General features: G+C 35.4%; 3 protein-coding genes, 3 non-coding genes and 2 pseudogenes across 7 annotated transcripts in view; 1 reads left to right on the top strand and 7 right to left on the bottom strand.

Annotated features, from left to right (window-relative positions):
* The window catches only part of LOC149092916 (large subunit ribosomal RNA), a 4,167-nt gene extending 3,762 nt beyond the window's left edge, over nucleotides 1-405 (bottom strand). The window contains exon 1 of the ribosomal RNA XR_016200458.1: nucleotides 1-405. This exon is cut by the window's left edge and continues 3,762 nt beyond it. This is a non-coding gene — a ribosomal RNA (large subunit ribosomal RNA).
* A 476-nt stretch (nucleotides 406-881) lies between these two features.
* Nucleotides 882-1,036, bottom strand: LOC149092915 (5.8S ribosomal RNA). Its single transcript, XR_016200474.1, has one exon. It is a non-coding gene; the product is annotated as a 5.8S ribosomal RNA (ribosomal RNA).
* Nucleotides 1,037-1,272: 236 nt separating this feature from the next.
* LOC149092914 (large subunit ribosomal RNA) lies at nucleotides 1,273-2,112 on the bottom strand (annotated as a pseudogene; the record flags this gene model as incomplete).
* Nucleotides 2,113-3,629: 1,517 nt separating this feature from the next.
* LOC149092913 (5.8S ribosomal RNA) lies at nucleotides 3,630-3,784 on the bottom strand. The gene has a single exon (XR_016200433.1). It is a non-coding gene; the product is annotated as a 5.8S ribosomal RNA (ribosomal RNA).
* A 236-nt stretch (nucleotides 3,785-4,020) lies between these two features.
* On the bottom strand, nucleotides 4,021-4,860 carry LOC149092912 (large subunit ribosomal RNA; annotated as a pseudogene; the record flags this gene model as incomplete).
* A 3,026-nt stretch (nucleotides 4,861-7,886) lies between these two features.
* Nucleotides 7,887-11,957, bottom strand: LOC149092911 (gastric triacylglycerol lipase-like). Its single transcript, XM_089269989.1, has 4 exons — nucleotides 9,041-11,957; nucleotides 8,864-8,956; nucleotides 8,208-8,792; nucleotides 7,887-8,140 (listed from the first exon to the last, which is right to left on the bottom strand). The coding sequence occupies exons 1-4, from the start codon at nucleotides 9,522-9,524 to the stop codon at nucleotides 7,989-7,991; spliced, it is 1,314 nt and encodes a 437-aa protein (XP_089126115.1). The 5' UTR covers nucleotides 9,525-11,957; the 3' UTR covers nucleotides 7,887-7,988.
* Nucleotides 11,958-12,787: 830 nt separating this feature from the next.
* On the top strand, nucleotides 12,788-16,293 carry LOC107363147 (putative glucosylceramidase 4). 2 transcript variants are annotated; one of them, XM_025161076.2, is made up of 5 exons: nucleotides 12,788-13,243; nucleotides 13,340-13,887; nucleotides 13,998-14,170; nucleotides 15,145-15,557; nucleotides 15,650-16,293. In XM_025161076.2, exons 2-5 carry the CDS (start codon nucleotides 13,342-13,344, stop codon nucleotides 16,117-16,119), a joined length of 1,602 nt encoding a protein of 533 aa, XP_025016844.2. In that variant the 5' UTR covers nucleotides 12,788-13,243; nucleotides 13,340-13,341; the 3' UTR covers nucleotides 16,120-16,293. The 2 variants fall into 2 exon arrangements, with proteins under 2 accessions (XP_025016844.2, XP_089126114.1); XM_089269988.1 differs by having other exon boundaries at nucleotides 13,299-13,887.
* A 377-nt stretch (nucleotides 16,294-16,670) lies between these two features.
* LOC149092910 (gastric triacylglycerol lipase-like) lies at nucleotides 16,671-18,332 on the bottom strand. Its single transcript, XM_089269990.1, has 4 exons — nucleotides 17,815-18,332; nucleotides 17,645-17,737; nucleotides 16,996-17,580; nucleotides 16,671-16,922 (listed from the first exon to the last, which is right to left on the bottom strand). The coding sequence occupies exons 1-4, from the start codon at nucleotides 18,311-18,313 to the stop codon at nucleotides 16,801-16,803; spliced, it is 1,299 nt and encodes a 432-aa protein (XP_089126116.1). The 5' UTR covers nucleotides 18,314-18,332; the 3' UTR covers nucleotides 16,671-16,800.
* Between the last annotated feature and the right edge of the window lie 10 nt (nucleotides 18,333-18,342).

Raw genomic sequence — 18,342 nt, 5'->3', positions numbered from 1 at the left:
TTCAAAGTACTTTGCAACTTTCCCTCACGGTACTTGTTTGCTATCGATATTACCATCGTATTTAGTCTTAGGAGGAGTTTACCTCCTAATTTGGATTGCACTCTCAAGCAATCTGACTCTATCCGCGACTAAAGCCAGTAATCGATATTCCATTAACCAAGATCTGCCACCGGCCTAGAACCGTCTCTGGGAAGAGGGCCCTTGTCAGAGGGACTTGCAGATTTAGTTGAAATAATCGTGACTCTAGCCATTACGCAGCACCGCTTTCCACCTTTCAATGGAAAACCTTTGCGCCGGACTCATCCCTTTTCACTCGCCGTTACTCAGGGAATCTCATTTGATTTCTTTTCCTCCGCTGAATTATATGCTTAAATTCGGCGGGTAACCTCACCTGATTTGAGATCAAAAATATTGATTAAGTTGATTAATGTTTATTTGTGTTGTTTGCAAGCAAGCAACGTAAATCTACTTTAATGTTTGCACAAATTTTGCCTTTGCATTACTTCTTAGGTCTGCTTTAACAGAATGAAATAGCTACTATTTGTACGATTTATACAAGTGCAAGAAGATTCATCAGTTAACAGGTTAGTTGATCACCATAGTTATCTGCAATACGACTTTAGCGTCGTCAGATAGGCGACTAACCTTAGAATCTCATGCTAGTATCTATTCATATATACTGCTTGCAGAGATGAAATATGCATTGTACACAAAATTTATCATGTGAAACAAGTAGATTTGAGATTCTCCTTACTAAATTGCAACGAATTGCAATTAAGAAAAGGAATAAAACATCAAGATTCATGCATATAAATATACAATCCTCTCAAAACAATGCATATATGGTAGTATGCAAGTGTTTTGTTGATTATTTTACATCTCAACTCTCAGACAGATGTGACCTCGGAAAAGACCCGAAAGCCGCAATGTGCGTTGGAAGCTCAAGTGCTCGGCGTGTCCTGCAATTCGCACCGATTATCGTAGCTAGCTACGTTCTTCATCGATTGGTAATTCGAGTGATCCACCGCTTGAAGATGTATCTTTGCCACCGTGGGACTTTTAATAAGTATCCTAAATCTGCATTGATTTATTAATTGAATAACTGAATTTATTGATTTATTGATTTATTAACTGAATTAATTGTATCTGGGACTTTGGTTAGGGATTTCTCCCCATCGCTTAGGACCGACTGACCCATGTTCAACTACTGTTCACATGGAACCCTTCTCCACATTGGTCCTCAAGGGTCTCACTTGAGTATTTGCTACTACCACCAAGATCTGTAATAGTGAAAGCTCCAGGCTGACTTACGTCAGACACCTTCGACGCTATCACTACATTCTTCCTACTCGTTAAAGCTTATATCATGATAAATAATATATATGATTGCCTTAACGGTTAGGTATAGGTTCAACGCTTGAGCGCCATCCATTTTCAGGGCTAGTTGCTTCGGCAGGTGAGTTGTTACACACTCCTTAGCGGATTCCAACTTCCATGGCCACCGTCCTGCTGTCTTTAGCAACCAACACCTTTCATGGGATCTCATTAGCGTCAGCATCGGGCACCTTAACCTAACGTTTGGTTCATCCCACAGCGCCAGTTCTGCTTACCAAAAATGGCCCACTGGGCACCATCATACAAAGTATGTTCAGCTTTAAAAGTTTAACAAGTTGAACTTCGCACCCATTAGGAGTTTGAGAATAGGTTGAGGCCATTTCGGCCCCAAGACCTCTAATCATTCGCTCTACCGGATGCTACTGGTACTTCCATTGGTGCCAGCTATCCTGAGGGAAACTTCGGAAGAAACCAGCTACTAGACGGTTCGATTAGTCTTTCGCCCCTAAACCCGGATCTGACGATCGATTTGCACGTCAGAATCGCTACAGACCTCCACCAGAGTTTCCTCTGGCTTCATCTTGTCCGGGCTTAGTTCACCATCTTTCGGGTACTAACATATATACTAGTGCTCCGCGAAAATCTCGGTAAAGTGGATATATCACGGGCTGATATTGCGGTATACTCTTACAAGCATACATCATATCAATTTCTTTCAATTCGCCTTTCAAGCCTAAACAAGACTGATCAGCTTGCATACATGTTAGACTCCTTGGTCCGTGTTTCAAGACGGGTCGGATAGAGTACCGATCTACTGACCACAGAATCACTAGGTTAACGTAAGCTTGCCACTTTTACCAACAAACCACCAAAAGCCAGCCAATCCATGAGTTGTTTCAACACCAGGTGAAGAAACAGACATCATCAACGAAAGACTAGTCGGATTCGTCAGAGCAGATGACAAGCATTGTTGACCCTGCATAAGCAGAGATTCATCTCCAATGTGACTGTGGTAACAGTTGCCAACACTAGCTCACAGGCTAAGTCTAACAACGCAAGGAATATTAGTAGCTGTGAAAACTAAATGCTGATTAGGTGTGTGTTTAGTACACCTTGCTGTTATCACTTGAACAAGAGTTTTGCACTCTCCTTCACATTGGTCGTGGTTTGAGCACGAGAGTTGAGAAAATGCACTCCTCATGCACATATTGCACTCCTCCTATCAATACCAAGATCCAAGGGCAGGCTAAAAGTTACCCCTTAACCTACTGATCTTGGAACGCTGTAAAGCATTCTTAGCACTGAATAGAAAAAGGCAACAATACACAAGAGGAGCTGAGTTCTCCTCTCAGCTACACTTCGTGGTTCTATCCGTTTCTCTACAAGCGGTTTCACGTCCTTTTGAACTCTCTCTTCAAAGTACTTTGCAACTTTCCCTCACGGTACTTGTTTGCTATCGATATTACCATCGTATTTAGTCTTAGGAGGAGTTTACCTCCTAATTTGGATTGCACTCTCAAGCAATCTGACTCTATCCGCGACTAAAGCCAGTAATCGATATTCCATTAACCAAGATCTGCCACCGGCCTAGAACCGTCTCTGGGAAGAGGGCCCTTGTCAGAGGGACTTGCAGATTTAGTTGAAATAATCGTGACTCTAGCCATTACGCAGCACCGCTTTCCACCTTTCAATGGAAAACCTTTGCGCCGGACTCATCCCTTTTCACTCGCCGTTACTCAGGGAATCTCATTTGATTTCTTTTCCTCCGCTGAATTATATGCTTAAATTCGGCGGGTAACCTCACCTGATCTGAGATCAAAAATATTGATTAAGTTGATTAATGTTTATTTGTGTTGTTTGCAAGCAAGCAACGTAAATCTACTTTAATGTTTGCACAAATTTTGCCTTTGCATTACTTCTTAGGTCTGCTTTAACAGAATGAAATAGCTACTATTTGTACGATTTATACAAGTGCAAGAAGATTCATCAGTTAACAGGTTAGTTGATCACCATAGTTATCTGCAATACGACTTTAGCGTCGTCAGATAGGCGACTAACCTTAGAATCTCATGCTAGTATCTATTCATATATACTGCTTGCAGAGATGAAATATGCATTGTACACAAAATTTATCATGTGAAACAAGTAGATTTGAGATTCTCCTTACTAAATTGCAACGAATTGCAATTAAGAAAAGGAATAAAACATCAAGATTCATGCATATAAATATACAATCCTCTCAAAACAATGCATATATGGTAGTATGCAAGTGTTTTGTTGATTATTTTACATCTCAACTCTCAGACAGATGTGACCTCGGAAAAGACCCGAAAGCCGCAATGTGCGTTGGAAGCTCAAGTGCTCGGCGTGTCCTGCAATTCGCACCGATTATCGTAGCTAGCTACGTTCTTCATCGATTGGTAATTCGAGTGATCCACCGCTTGAAGATGTATCTTTGCCACCGTGGGACTTTTAATAAGTATCCTAAATCTGCATTGATTTATTAATTGAATAACTGAATTTATTGATTTATTGATTTATTAACTGAATTAATTGTATCTGGGACTTTGGTTAGGGATTTCTCCCCATCGCTTAGGACCGACTGACCCATGTTCAACTACTGTTCACATGGAACCCTTCTCCACATTGGTCCTCAAGGGTCTCACTTGAGTATTTGCTACTACCACCAAGATCTGTAATAGTGAAAGCTCCAGGCTGACTTACGTCAGACACCTTCGACGCTATCACTACATTCTTCCTACTCGTTAAAGCTTATATCATGATAAATAATATATATGATTGCCTTAACGGTTAGGTATAGGTTCAACGCTTGAGCGCCATCCATTTTCAGGGCTAGTTGCTTCGGCAGGTGAGTTGTTACACACTCCTTAGCGGATTCCAACTTCCATGGCCACCGTCCTGCTGTCTTTAGCAACCAACACCTTTCATGGGATCTCATTAGCGTCAGCATCGGGCACCTTAACCTAACGTTTGGTTCATCCCACAGCGCCAGTTCTGCTTACCAAAAATGGCCCACTGGGCACCATCATACAAAGTATGTTCAGCTTTAAAAGTTTAACAAGTTGAACTTCGCACCCATTAGGAGTTTGAGAATAGGTTGAGGCCATTTCGGCCCCAAGACCTCTAATCATTCGCTCTACCGGATGCTACTGGTACTTCCATTGGTGCCAGCTATCCTGAGGGAAACTTCGGAAGAAACCAGCTACTAGACGGTTCGATTAGTCTTTCGCCCCTAAACCCGGATCTGACGATCGATTTGCACGTCAGAATCGCTACAGACCTCCACCAGAGTTTCCTCTGGCTTCATCTTGTCCGGGCTTAGTTCACCATCTTTCGGGTACTAACATATATACTAGTGCTCCGCGAAAATCTCGGTAAAGTGGATATATCACGGGCTGATATTGCGGTATACTCTTACAAGCATACATCATATCAATTTCTTTCAATTCGCCTTTCAAGCCTAAACAAGACTGATCAGCTTGCATACATGTTAGACTCCTTGGTCCGTGTTTCAAGACGGGTCGGATAGAGTACCGATCTACTGACCACAGAATCACTAGGTTAACGTAAGCTTGCCACTTTTACCAACAAACCACCAAAAGCCAGCCAATCCATGAGTTGTTTCAACACCAGGTGAAGAAACAGACATCATCAACGAAAGACTAAGGCTACTACGGGCATTCATCCTAAAACAATGCACTGTGCGCTTGTTAGGCCCTACCCCACCCCCCTCGGCTTAGGTCAAAACGGCGCGTAGCGTAAATTCAATTTTCAAATTTTGGTTTTCAAACCAAGTGCCCCAAGCACAGCTCCTTTCACTCGGTCTTCCAGCAGAATGTTGTTTTTTCTGCGGACAACGGAAAGTTCCAAATGGTCTTCTAGCGGGATAAAGTTTCATTTGGCACCGGTGTTGAGGACATTCCAAGGAGGATCTTAAAATACCTTTGGACCGCGCAAAATCACAGGCAGAACCAGAATTGAGAATATTTTCTAATGCTCTGTGCGAACAACGCATGACTAGTTTGATGACTAGAGAAAGTTAGCAAAAATAAAAAGAAAAATTTGGACAGAAAAAGTGATGTGCACAGTTCAAAGAACGAAAAGCCAGTGAATGAAGCTAAACTTTTTCAAAAGCATCATATTTGCAGATATCGCCATCTAGTGGATGCTTAATCCACTATTGAAATGCTTTGGGATTACAACTCGCCTTTAACGTATAATTTCATGCTTTCTAAAGCAATTTTATTTTTTGCTGCTCGGCGCATGTGCGAAACCTCAAATATGACCTAGCATTCGAAAGCTCGAGGCGAGTTCTATATGATAAAGATATCGATATGCAATTATATTGTGTATTAGCTGAGATATCGTATATTTCCGGTATAACTGGAAGTACTGATTTCCGCAAGTTAAGACTTCATCAATGAATTGTTTATAACAAAATAATTATGTATGCAAAATTTCATCATGATCAGAGGGGGTGTCATACTAAAGTCTTACCAAAAGTATAAGTATTGAGAACTCCAGGGGTATGCAAGTTGAAGAAAACTTAGTAAAACTTGCAGGCGAGCTTGTCTTGATCCAAGTTAGAGTGCTACATGTCTTGATATAAGTCAAAGACAAACATGTTGTCGATAGCCAAGTACGTGAAAACCGATAAAAGTATAAGTATTGAGATTTCCAGGGGTATGCAAGTTGAAGAAAACTTGATGAAAGCTAAAGGCACTAAAGGTTTAAACTTTCACTGTCAAACTTGTTCTCAACTCTTTCTAAGCTTTTACTAATCTTTAACTCAACTTATTTTTGACCTTACTTGTTTACTTTGAACATCTGTAAGTTAATTCCAACTGCCATTTTGGTCTTAACGTCTTTCAACTCAAATTGTAAAGGGTCACTAATTAACATTAGATGAACCCTTAGAGGACTCAGTGAGTCAAACACCATCTCCCGAACTTCCTTTATAAACTGAAGTTTCTCCAACCTAAAACGTATGTGTGTATCATCCATTGTTACTCTGTCCGACTGTGTGTCTTATTCCTTTGTGGAAATTCATTGTAAACAAGTCATTGACTGTGTGTCAACTTCAAACTTACTTCAACTTTAAATAAAATTGTTTTACTAATAGTAACTCTATTTGTCTATCTTAATTAGAAGTATTTCTAGTAATACTTGACTGTGTGTCAATCGTGTTTTAAAAGCATACTGCTTGATCAACAATTATTTTATTGAACTTATTTCAACGCATCATCACCGCTTTAAGCATACATCAATCACATCAATTAAACCAACAGTTTTGTTAACCCAAGCATCTAGAATGGTATGAAGAGTCATTGGCAATTTTCATTTCTGTTTTTCTAAAATATCTTGAGAATGCATAGCATCACCTATATGGTGCTTTACATTTTTGTATTGCGGACTAAAAAATACATATGAAAATTGACAAAAACCTTTTCCTCGCAAGCATCTATAATAGTATGTAAAGGGATTGGAGTTTTTCATTTCAGTTTTTCTAAAATTCACTGAGAATGCATAAAATGACCCGTATGGTGCTTTACATTTTTGAATTTCCCACTAAAAAATACATATGAAAATTGACAAAAACCTTTTCCTCGCAAGCATCTAGAATGGTATGCAGTGACATTGGAGTTTCTCATTTCAGTTTTTCAATATTATCCTCCATTGTATAGAAAAAAGTTGATGGTGTTTATTACCATTAAACTCCTTAACAAAAAATACACTAGAAAAATATTCTTATCTTTCCTCAATATCAATCTTGACTGCTTTTCAGAGCAATGAATAAAACTGTCATTTCTATCTAGAAAAAGAGTATCGATAGTCAAGTTTTTTTTCATGTCAATACAATTGTCAGGCAAAGTTATACATGTTATCGAAACAAAAAAGTTGAAAAATCAGTGTATGATACACTTTAGGCCGTTTTATCCGCTTTCACTAAGTTTTTCTCGATTTGACAGAAAACGCATAGCGATAGTGGGTATGAAACATTTATCAATCGATAGAGCATAAAAAACTAAATAGAAAAAGTAATGAAATTGTTTTCCTCACGGGCGATTTAGCTCTTAGGCCACGTTAAAAGGTTGCTGTCGTTTTCACCTGAATGGAAAAAAAATATTTTATTTTATCAACTAAATAACATGCCAAATAACAGGTTATGCCGAATCCAAAAAGTTTATCGAAACTAAAATCGGATAAGTGCTTCGGCCTCAAAATGGCTTTAAAGTTTTTTTCGATTGTTTACCGATATCTGCCGATTTATTAGGCCTAGCGAAATATCTTAATGAACAACATTGTAGAGCTAGATGTGCTCTATCATTATACAAAATTTTATCAAAATCGGGTAGGAGGCAAATTTTGAATGGGATCCGCTCTCATCCTTTACAAAACCGTCTCATTTTTTATTTATCACCTCTTATTGTAACCCAATCCCGGGTCTGGCAATATTCTTAATTTGAAGTATTGAAATAACTCTTTAATTTAAAAATAGAAAAAATCTGATAGCATTTCAAGTAAAAAAATTTGATAAGCATTAATGAATTTATGTATTTATTTAGAATGATAATTGAACAATTTTTTAAGAGTATAATTAAATTGTCATTATAAGATAAGCATTTTTAAGATCAAAAATCATTCGGCTGTTTTTGATTACTTTGATCGAATTTTTTCATAGTTTTGAGCACTCGTTTATAAAGTAAATGATATACATCCTTTGCCCAAATGAAGTCCATATGGTTAAATGAAGGATCAGATACACTGTACTCGACCACTTTCACTATATTTAAATGGAATACGGATTTTATTATTTTTGTGATTAAATTGGCATAAAGTCTGTTTCTTACCTTCCATAGATTTTCTCAAAGTTTGAACGTCTTGCGGACTTGCTAATAAATCATTGAGAGAAGTAAAAAGGAAAATTGATTTCGACTTTATAGCACCTAAATCATAAGCTGGAGGTTTTAGAGAGTAGTGATAATATAAATTATGTGCCTTTCCATGGTCAAATTTGTAAAAACCTTTGTTGACAATATTTTGCGCAAAATGAAGTAAATCCCAGTTGGAAGTTTCAGCAAAGCCTTGAGTAATGTAAACAGGTAAACGAGTATAGTTCAGTTGACTTGGATTATAACCGCAAGCTAAGAATAAAGGAATTGAACAAGCATCACGGAGTTTAGATCTATCACATTTTTCAGCCATTTCATTTTGTAGTTCCTGTGGAATTGTTAATCTGTTTGGAAAAAGATAGAACATGTCTTTTAAACCTCGTAAGCTAGCTAAGGCTCGAAGAGGTGATTCTATATGAGTGACGTGTGCCACTGGTGCTAATGCAATGAATGGCTCTACTTTAGCTGCATATTCAGGCTTTTCTGACAATAAACCGAACATGATAGTTGTACCTTGAGAGTGACCAATCCAACCGAGAGATGCTGAGACATGGAAAAGATCAAGTAAAAAATGATTAGTTAGAGATACTATAAAACTAATAATGAAGACTCACTTGAGTTGGTTTTATACAAGATATAATTTATAACTGCTGGTGCATCATAAGCAATCATCTGATCGAAAGAAAATTGCCAAAATTTGTCAGCGACTATAAAAATTAAAAAGAGATGATTGATTTACTCAATTTGAGGATTATCCGTTTGTAGAGCGTGAGAAAGCATCAATTCCTTACATTTATTTGGATTGAGGGTTGTGTGGTTTGTTGAGTATTTATTTCCTCTTGAGTTTGGTAACCAAACGTCGTAGTTAAAGTTAGCTAATAGATAAGCCAAATTTCGACCTTCATCTTGCAAAGATTTGGTATCTAAAGACTTAGCAGTCCAATCATCAGCAAAGCCTCCTGGAGCATTAGTAAGGAAATGAGCTGCAGATCCAAATAGACCATGTTGGAGCACGTAAGGCTTGATTGGGGTTTTTCCTCTTTGCCTGAGAACAGGATTAATTATTCTTTGAACTGAAAGTATATAATCATCATCTGTTCTAATCCAATGATTTTCGCAAATAAAACCTCGAGACTGGATCAATTCACATGGAGTTCCTCTTTCATCTGGATCTTTACCATAATTAGAGCGCAAAAAATCGTAGGGACTACACAAGACTGAACACCAACTGATTGAAATTAATAGAATAAAACTGCTTAATGATGAACGCAACATCTTGAACGAAGTTGTGTTTCTCAAAACTAGCCTCTGTATTCATTCTAGTCTTTTTATACGAAATGAGAGATAATTATTTGAATACGATAACCTAACAGAATTAGATTGAAATGATAAATTGTGATTTGTTGAATAATTAATGGTAACGTAAACAGTTTCTCAACGACTAAACACTCAGATTGTTCAAGATTGACTAGTGCCTTGTATGCTGTTTGCAATCGATATGGTTCTAACTCAATCTATTGAAATACTCTATTAATGCATAAATAAGCTTTTAATGGTGCTTGTTACGAGAATCTAGTCAATAGCAAGATATAGTACTTGAAAATAATCAGAGGTTTAGTCTTCCTTACGTTAAAATTTACTTGCGTTCAATTTATTTGTTGTAAAGGTAAAATATAATAGTAAAATGTGAAATGTAAAACTCTCTTCAATCCATTTTATGTACTGAAACATAATTACAGAAATTACAGTTTGGAGTTGAGTGCTGAAAAAATCCAACAGGTTTCGCCACTCGCTGTAATTTCTGATTCAAATTGTTTGTATCTTAAAAGTAGCTTATTCACACGGCAATGCTATTCATTGGGCAAAAATGTAAAAAATCACAAATCTTAATGACAAAATCTAGATTTATTGTTGGAAACACCTTAAAAATTAATATTATCACCTACAATTTTGCTAAGAAAGTTAACCTTTCGCAAATAGGCTATTTTCTTGATAATATCTTTATAACAATTAAAACTTTAATCATAAGACCTAAGGGTTTGAGGGGCTATTCAATAATTTACTGTGTATCTGTTTGGATTTGCTATCATATCGAGTAGTTTACGATATCGATATCTTTCGTAATAGGATGAAAAAATAATAGTGATTGAGGTTAAACCTTTACTAAAATACTAAAATGATATAATTATATGCAAATGTTTTAAATTATCGTAAATATCACCATCATTTAATGGTTTCAATTAGCTCTTCATTGGTTCAAATACATCGAGTAATTCTAATAAAGGATAGATAAATACTTAAATTATTATATATTTATTATAATTAATATCCATCAGGTTTGTCCAATAATTTTATACTTACATTTATAAGCACGATAACCCTTTCAATGCTTGTCTGATTAGTGTTTTCTATGTACTAAATGTTTACTCAATCAGCTTATCCAAAAAACAAACCTTTAATCACAGTGTTAAATAGATTTTACTTGAATGTATACTAAACTAGTTGACTTGAACAAATAAATATGTTATTATCATGTCAGGCAGCAGCGTATTTCGTATCTTATACCAATTGATTTGTTTTATTTTGCAATGAAATCCAATCTCAGTCAACGAAAACATGCAAATTCAGTAAAACATGATTCATTCGCAAAACATTTCAACGCACAATGTACAAAGAAATGAAAAAGCGATTCTTTCTTATCAATAACAGATCATTCAAGCGCACATGATATACATCAATAATAATAATTTTGCAACCCTCTCAAGTTTCAATCTTAACAGTCTTAAAGTGTGGTGGAAAACAACTCGAACGCAATTTGCTATGGAAAAAGGATACAGTTTATGCAAACCGTTTAACATTAGATCGCACTGGCATCAATGAGTGACAGAAAGGTTGAATGACAACATACTGAGATTGTTCAAGGTTTAATCATCCAGATTGAGTTTCATATTCAAGGTTGTAGTTTGATATTCATAATTATCAGCCATCTTCAGTTATTAAAAGTTTCAAGTGTGAATTAATCTTACCTTAGCTTTTCTCTTTTCCCTCTAGAGAAGAAAATTTGATTCCTGTTTTGGTGTAAGTTTAATAATTGATTTAATCATCTTCCTCATCGTTAGAGCTTGAATTCCAGTATATTTCATTGACTCTCATCTCTTATATCCACATCAACATCAACATTATTTTTGGTCTTCTCATCTCTTTATGGTTTACTCTTCCATAGGTTTATCTTGTCAAGTTATCGGAGTCAAGATTCATTTTTATCTGAAAATGACAAAGTAATGAAGACATAATTGAATACATGCACAAGATTCAAGAAACAGTTATCATGAGGAGATATATCAAAGATTTTTGTATTGAAACAAAGAAAGAAGAAGAAGACATTCGGCTCAAAAAGATGAAAGTGATATTTCACAAGAGCAGAGCAAACGTGACTCCAAAGGTATACAATAACTGTTTATATCGATGCTAATCACCCAGTAAAGATGGAAATCAAAGGGTGAAGATGATAAACGAAATTTCTTGATACATTGATATTAATGGGTCGACAATCACAGTTGAATAAACATCAGGAAAGAGAAGAGCTGTACTTGCATGATTACTGATTTATCAGAAAAAGGCATTTGAACTGCTTAAGATTACTTTTTGTGATTTTGATACAAGTGTTGGATTCATCTAATGTAGTCGCTTTGAATGTAAAGTTACTTCAGACTTTTTTTTGTTTTGTTAGACCTGTTTGTTTTCATCAACATCATCGCCATCGTTATCATCATTGTTTTCGTTATTATGCAATCAATCGAAGGTGAAAGTGAAGAACAAAATATCAGGAGATTCCAGGGTTTGCGTCATGATAAGTTATATTGTGTTATGCATAGGTATGACTAGGCAATTAACAGTCAAGGTGAGCTCAATGGAAAATTCATTAGAAGGAGATCCACTTTTCTTTGACTCTTCATTCATGTTGCTTGGTTGAAAGACTTTCCCAGTCATCAGCATAATCACATGTAATAATGTAATACTGCAACATTTACTAAACTGGATACAAATTGAATCTACTTGAAAACATGTTTTGCCTTGAGGAAAGCCTAAAGACTGCATGGAAAGCAATCAACAAACGTTCAACAATGCTTCTAAAGTTGCATTTTGTTTACTAGCTTGAGGTTAAATACGTCTAGCTATGGCCAATTATTGAGCAATTAATGACCCTGTTCAAGATTTTTGTTTACCTATTCACAAGGACGAGAAGCAACAAGTATGATACATGAGATGAGAAGCCACGTGAAAATGACATCGTCATATGCAAAACAATATCAGCTGAGTGAGAGAGAAACTAATAATCTCAAAATAATTATCAATTATTCTCGTCTAATTGTTATCATGTAATATCATCTTCATATTTATTATCTTGATTGATCGACTATCTGTGATAAGGGGGTTTGACTTTAAACATGAGCTTTTTAATTCAACATTTCAACCTCCTTCATCACATTGATAAATTGATGATGAGAGTGGATGATAAGTTGAGAGAGAAAGAAGGTGATAGTGAGACTTGCTGTGAGAAGCATAAATACATTTAAATAGAGTGAAAGTGAAAATATATCAACAAGATTGAAAGAAGCAAAAGGTTTTAGTTCGTGTTTCCAACTGAATATCAGTTACTGCTTTCTTTCCATAGACTATTTTACTTTCGTGTTTAACGTTTTTTCACTGATTTCTGTCAGAACTACATCAATTGCTATAAAGTGCATCACTCTTGATAATTATCATTAAGAGGTGATTGATTCAAAAACTATCGTATAGTTTAAGTAAGTGGAGGTCTTCCCCTCAATTAGATTGCATGATGCGATTATTTTGGAGCAAAAGTTAAAAGTCGAAACGCAATTCAATCAACGCTACAGTTTTTTCTCCTCATCATTACACCTTCAAAATATTTCCACTTGGTAAATTCACTCAGTTTCATCATCAAATTCATTTTTATATTGTAATTAGCTCAGGTAATTACTTGTTGAATCAAATATTTTTAGTTTATTGAATTTTGTTTGCTAACAGCTTATTTATTGTGTTTGGTGTCAACTTACGTTCGTTGATAGATATGCCGTTCAACATGTTTACCACTTTGGTATTGCTGGCTGGTTTGTTAATCAGTGCTGTTCGATTAGAAGATTGTTTCCAACAACATTTCCCGGATAATGGAATCGTTTGTGTCTGTAATGTGACTCATTGCGATGCCCTTGCTATTGACAAGATTGCCAATCCGGGTACAGTTGTTTCATTCGAGTCCGATATAACTGGTAAACGAATGCGTAAAACAATCTCATCGCTGGAAACTTTAACCATTAATATTAATCACTCATCCACATTCATAATGCACATTGATAAAGCTGATCGTCGCCAGAAAATCAATGGGTTTGGAGGATCATTCACTGATGCAGCAGGTTTCAACATATTTTCCCTGCCTGAAAACATGTCTCGTCGATTGTTGCAAGATTATTATGGATCCGATGGTATTGAATACTCTATTGGACGGGTACCAATTGGCTGTACAGATTTTTCACGTAAAAATTATTCTTACGATGAAGTTGATGGAGATTTTGATTTGAAACATTTCGCTCTTGCGCCAGAGGATCACTTATATAAGGTAAAAATAAAAGCTATTTTCATTGCAAATGCTTAGTTCCTTAAGCAACTTTTGTTTTCAGCAATCAAGTCAGAATCTCTAATCTTTTCTTTTGCTAACCTAAAAACTAGATTCCCATGATTAGGATGGCAACAAATTTCACCAATCGTCAATTGAAATTATTGGCTTCACTCTGGGCTCCGCCAATTTGGTTGAAAACCAACAACAGACATAATGGAATGGGAATCATTAGAGGCGATCCCGGTGGACCATATTATCGTACTCTTGCTAAATATCACATAAAGTAAGTCGATGAAATTTTTTAATGGCACTTGGTATTCTTTAATGAGTTGAAGATAATAACCCATTATACTGCTTGTTGCGACTTTGAAGTTCTTTATTTAGAATATGAATAACACTTGTAAATATAATTTGTATTGAAATTATCTGTTGAGTAGTATTTATTTTCATTTTACACTTGACAACTAATTAACTATTGTGTAATATAGCTACAGTTTTCATCTTCAATGTAAATTGAGGTCATTGATTGACAAGATTCAATTGAGATTTTAATCAGTTTGTGTTGAAATTGTAAGAGTTGGCTTGATTAATTGACTTGATAGAAAAGATATTATATTAATATTATAATCATCATACTGATCAAGTATTTGAATCTGTTGGATGTTTGCAAAATACCTAGATTTGAATCGTTATTCTCATAATGTCAATATAGCAAAATTTCTCCCTGTCATAACCAAGTAATACATTTCCACGAAATTCAATCTAATTATAATGTTTATCCATGTTGATGAGTTAACATTAATTATCGAAATTTGATTAATTTTAATGTTAATTAACAAATGATAAAACCAACATATAACTGAAATATCGACAAAACTTTGATTAAAAACTATAATGAGGCTGTTTTTCGGGTAAATAACAATAAAATAAATCTCAAGAATTGACAGCATCTGCGAAAAACGATTTAGATAGCAAAACATGAATTAATGAAACTTAAAAAAAGCAGAAAATAATTAATCAGTCAAACTAGTATGAAGTTATCACATTTCCCTTTTTATTGGTCAAATGTCCTTATTATATTGAATACTAAAACAGATAAAAGGATTTTACAATAAATAAGAATCTCTTTATCTGTAATCATGAAATAAGATTTCATGAACGTAAGTACAAGATCTGTTTCCGCTGAAAATTTACGATTCACGCTTATTGTTCAATTTTCACATTGATAACTTGAATTTTTAATATCATCTAAAATAGATTTCTCGATGAATATAAGAAACTTGGAATTCCGTTCTGGGCTATAACATCAATTAATGAGCCTGCTGGTGGGCTGAAGCCTCACTGGCATAATCCATCAGTTGGAGCGTCTCCTGAAATGATTCGTGATTGGATTAAACACGATTTAGGACCTTTACTGGAATCATCAGGTTATGGCAAGGATAAATTACATTTGATTATTCACGATGAAATAATGAGCTTGTTGATACATTACGCTAAAAATATCTTGAAAGATCCAGAAGCAAATAAGTTTGTCTCTGGAGTTGGTATCCATTGGTATGAATATGGATTTGAACCTTACACTCCTATGAATTTGGTACATGAAAGTTATCCAGATAAATTTTTAATTTCGACCGAAGCTTGTGAAGGTTGGGGAGGCAATTTCCAAGGAGGTAAATATTTTTCTCATTATCTTGGTGATTATGAAGAGCAGCGTAAACAAGTATGTGCTAATTTGACTTTTCTCTTCTTATTCATTCCATAGTTCGTATTGGCAACTGGACCAGAGCTGAAACATATGCTTGGGACATCATTAATAACCTTAATCACTGGGGAACTGGTTGGATTGATTGGAATCTTGCCCTCGACCCTCTAGGTGGACCTAATTATGTGCTCAACGTGGCTGATTCAGCTATATTGGTTGATGCCAAAAATAAAGTTTATTACAAACAACCAATGTTTTACGCTCTTGGACACTTTAGCAAGTTTTTGAGCCCAGGTTCAATAAGGTTAGGATTCAGTGACAATATTGACCATCCAATGATTAAAGTGACTGCCTTTTTGGATACAAATGGCCAAGTAATCGTCATTTTGTTGAATCGTAAAGAGGAAGCTATTGTTGCTTCAATCGCTGGTGTAACCAATGAACCATTCCAAGTTGCCCTGTCTCCCAGGTCTATCAAAACACTAATTGTTCCGTCATCATCTCTTTCTTCATCAACTCCTAAACCTTAGGACCAAAAAGAAAGGTTATATTCATCAACTAGCATAATTTAAATTTACTTACTTAGTTCATTGTTCATATGTCATCAAAAATTTCTTTTCTCTATTGACTATTCCCTAGTCATATTGCAATTGTATAACTTTAAAAATTCTCAATAGATTAATAACATTATATTTTTAATTTTATCAACCTTGTCACGCGTTACTTTTATTTAGTATCTCCTAAATCAATCCAGTGCAAAAGGAAGAGTCCAGATTTGGTGCAAATCGTATTTTGCATCGTGCAAGTTTTGTACTCGTATTTGTATACAAACCTTCTTTATCTAAAAATGCTGTTTTTCAAAAACAAAATCTTTTTTTTAGATTGACCATTAAAGGTCATCAATCTTCTAATCATCCAGCGATAAAATGAACGCTGTAAGAATGACAGTTCATTACTCAATGCAGATGTTTTGAGCACCTTTTCAACTGAACTTTGGTTAAGCAAAGATTGAAATGAGTGGTTAACATTTCACAGCAAGCAGGAAAACGAATTTGTTATTGTTATTAATATTTTGTGCAAGTTTCATTTCAAATTGTATTTTATTCTTATAAATATGCTTCTAACAATTAATTCAATTGTACAGCATATCATCAGAGTTTTGATGCAAATATTATTTGCATGACGGCGAAGAAACTGTTTAGTTGCTAAATTTAATCGAATTTTTTCATGACTTCCAGCACTCGTTTATAAAGTAATTCATAAACATCCTTTGCCCAAATGAAGTCCATGTGGTTGAACGAAGCTTCAGGTACACTGTACTCGAATGTATTCACTGAAATTAAAATAGAATATGATTTCATTATTTTATCATTGAATGGTTATATTAATATATTCATGTTTCTCACCTTTCATAGCCTTTCTAAGTGTTTTAACATCTTCTGGACTTGCCAGTGCATCATTGAGAGAAGTAAAAAGATGAATTGATTTTGATTTGATTGCACTCAAATCATACTTTGGAGGATATACAGAATAGTATCGCCATAGATTACCGACAGTTCCATGATCAAATTTGTAAAAACCTCTGTTGACAATATTTTGTGCAAAGTGAAGTAAATCCCAGTTGGAAGTTTCAGCAAAGCCTTGAGTATAATAAACAGGTAGTCGAGTTGAGTTCAATTGACTTGGATTGTAACCACAAGCTAAAAATATTGGCATTGAGCAAATATCTCTGAGCATAGATTTATCACATTTTTCAGCCATTTTATCTAAAAGTTCTTGTGGTATTGTTAATTTGTTTGGGAAATCGTAGAAGAATTTTTTGATACCATGAAGGTGAGCCAAGACTCGAAGTGGCGATTTTATATGAGTGACGTGTGCCACTGGCGCTAATGCAATGAATGGCTCTACTTTAGCTGCATATTCAGGCTTTTCTGACAATAAACCGAACATGATAGTTGTACCTTGAGAGTGACCAATCCAACCAAGAGATGCTGATACATAAAAATGATGAGTCGATTAAATAGTGATACAATATAACCAATAACTAAAACTTACCTGAGTTGGTTACATTCAAGATGTAATCTATAACTGCTGGTGCATCATATGCAATCATCTGATCGAAAGAAAACTTCCAAAAATCGCCCATTACTATGCAAGTCAAAAGAAGATCATTTAGTTCGAGAATTGTCGATTTATATAAAAAGTCGAAATAGTTAATTCCTCACATTTATTTGGATTGAGGGTTGTGTGGTTTGTTGAGTATTTATTTCCTCTTGAGTTTGGTAACCAAACGTCGTAGTTAAAGTTAGCTAACAAGTAAGCTAAATTTCGACCTTTTTGGCTGAGCTTTGATGAATCTAATGATCTAGCAGTCCAATCAGCAGCAAAGCCTCCTGGAGCATTAGTAAGGAAATGAGCTGCAGACCCAAATAGACCATGTTGGAGCACGTAAGGCTTGATTGGGGTCTTTCCTCTTTGCCTGAGAACTGGGTTGATTATTCTTTGAACTGAAAGTATGTAACCATCATCTGTTTTGATTGAATGATTTTCGCAAATGAAATTTCGAGACTTGATCAATTCACATGGAGTTTTTCCTGCATCTGGATCAGCATTGTAATGGGAGTACAATGATGGTAAGTCTAAAAGCTCGGATGGGTTACACAAGACTGAACACCAACTGATTGAAATTAATAGAATAAAACTGCTTAATGATGAACGCAACATCTTGAACGAAGTTGTGTTTCTCAAAACTA

This window comes from Tetranychus urticae, unplaced genomic scaffold (genome assembly GCF_039701765.1).
Source record: "Tetranychus urticae isolate SD_2017Ah unplaced genomic scaffold, NJAU_TeUrti_SD_1.0 Scaffold_4, whole genome shotgun sequence".
In the NCBI taxonomy this organism is placed as follows: Eukaryota; Metazoa; Arthropoda; class Arachnida; order Trombidiformes; family Tetranychidae; genus Tetranychus; species Tetranychus urticae.
The sequence above is the reverse complement of the archived record's forward strand: the minus strand, read 5'-3'. Positions and strand labels throughout refer to the sequence as shown.

Bases quoted from the DNA above. Each gene is read 5' to 3' on its own strand.
- LOC149092911 (XM_089269989.1), bottom strand. From the start codon at position 9,524: ATGTTGCGTTCATCATTAAGCAGTTTTATTCTATTAATTTCAATCAGT. The intron at 8,793-8,863 runs GTGAGTCTTCAT...TCCATGTCTCAG, and splicing joins CTTGTATAAAACCAACTCAA to CATCTCTCGGTTGGATTGGT. The intron at 8,141-8,207 runs GTAAGAAACAGA...ATTTAAATATAG, and splicing joins TTTGAGAAAATCTATGGAAG to TGAAAGTGGTCGAGTACAGT.
- LOC107363147 (XM_025161076.2), top strand. From the start codon at position 13,342: ATGCCGTTCAACATGTTTACCACTTTGGTATTGCTGGCTGGTTTGTTA. The intron at 13,888-13,997 runs GTAAAAATAAAA...CCTAAAAACTAG, and splicing joins CAGAGGATCACTTATATAAG to ATTCCCATGATTAGGATGGC. The intron at 15,558-15,649 runs GTAAATATTTTT...TTCATTCCATAG, and splicing joins GGGAGGCAATTTCCAAGGAG to TTCGTATTGGCAACTGGACC.
- LOC149092910 (XM_089269990.1), bottom strand. From the start codon at position 18,313: ATGTTGCGTTCATCATTAAGCAGTTTTATTCTATTAATTTCAATCAGT. The intron at 17,581-17,644 runs GTAAGTTTTAGT...TTTATGTATCAG, and splicing joins CTTGAATGTAACCAACTCAG to CATCTCTTGGTTGGATTGGT. The intron at 16,923-16,995 runs GTGAGAAACATG...TTTTAATTTCAG, and splicing joins ACTTAGAAAGGCTATGAAAG to TGAATACATTCGAGTACAGT.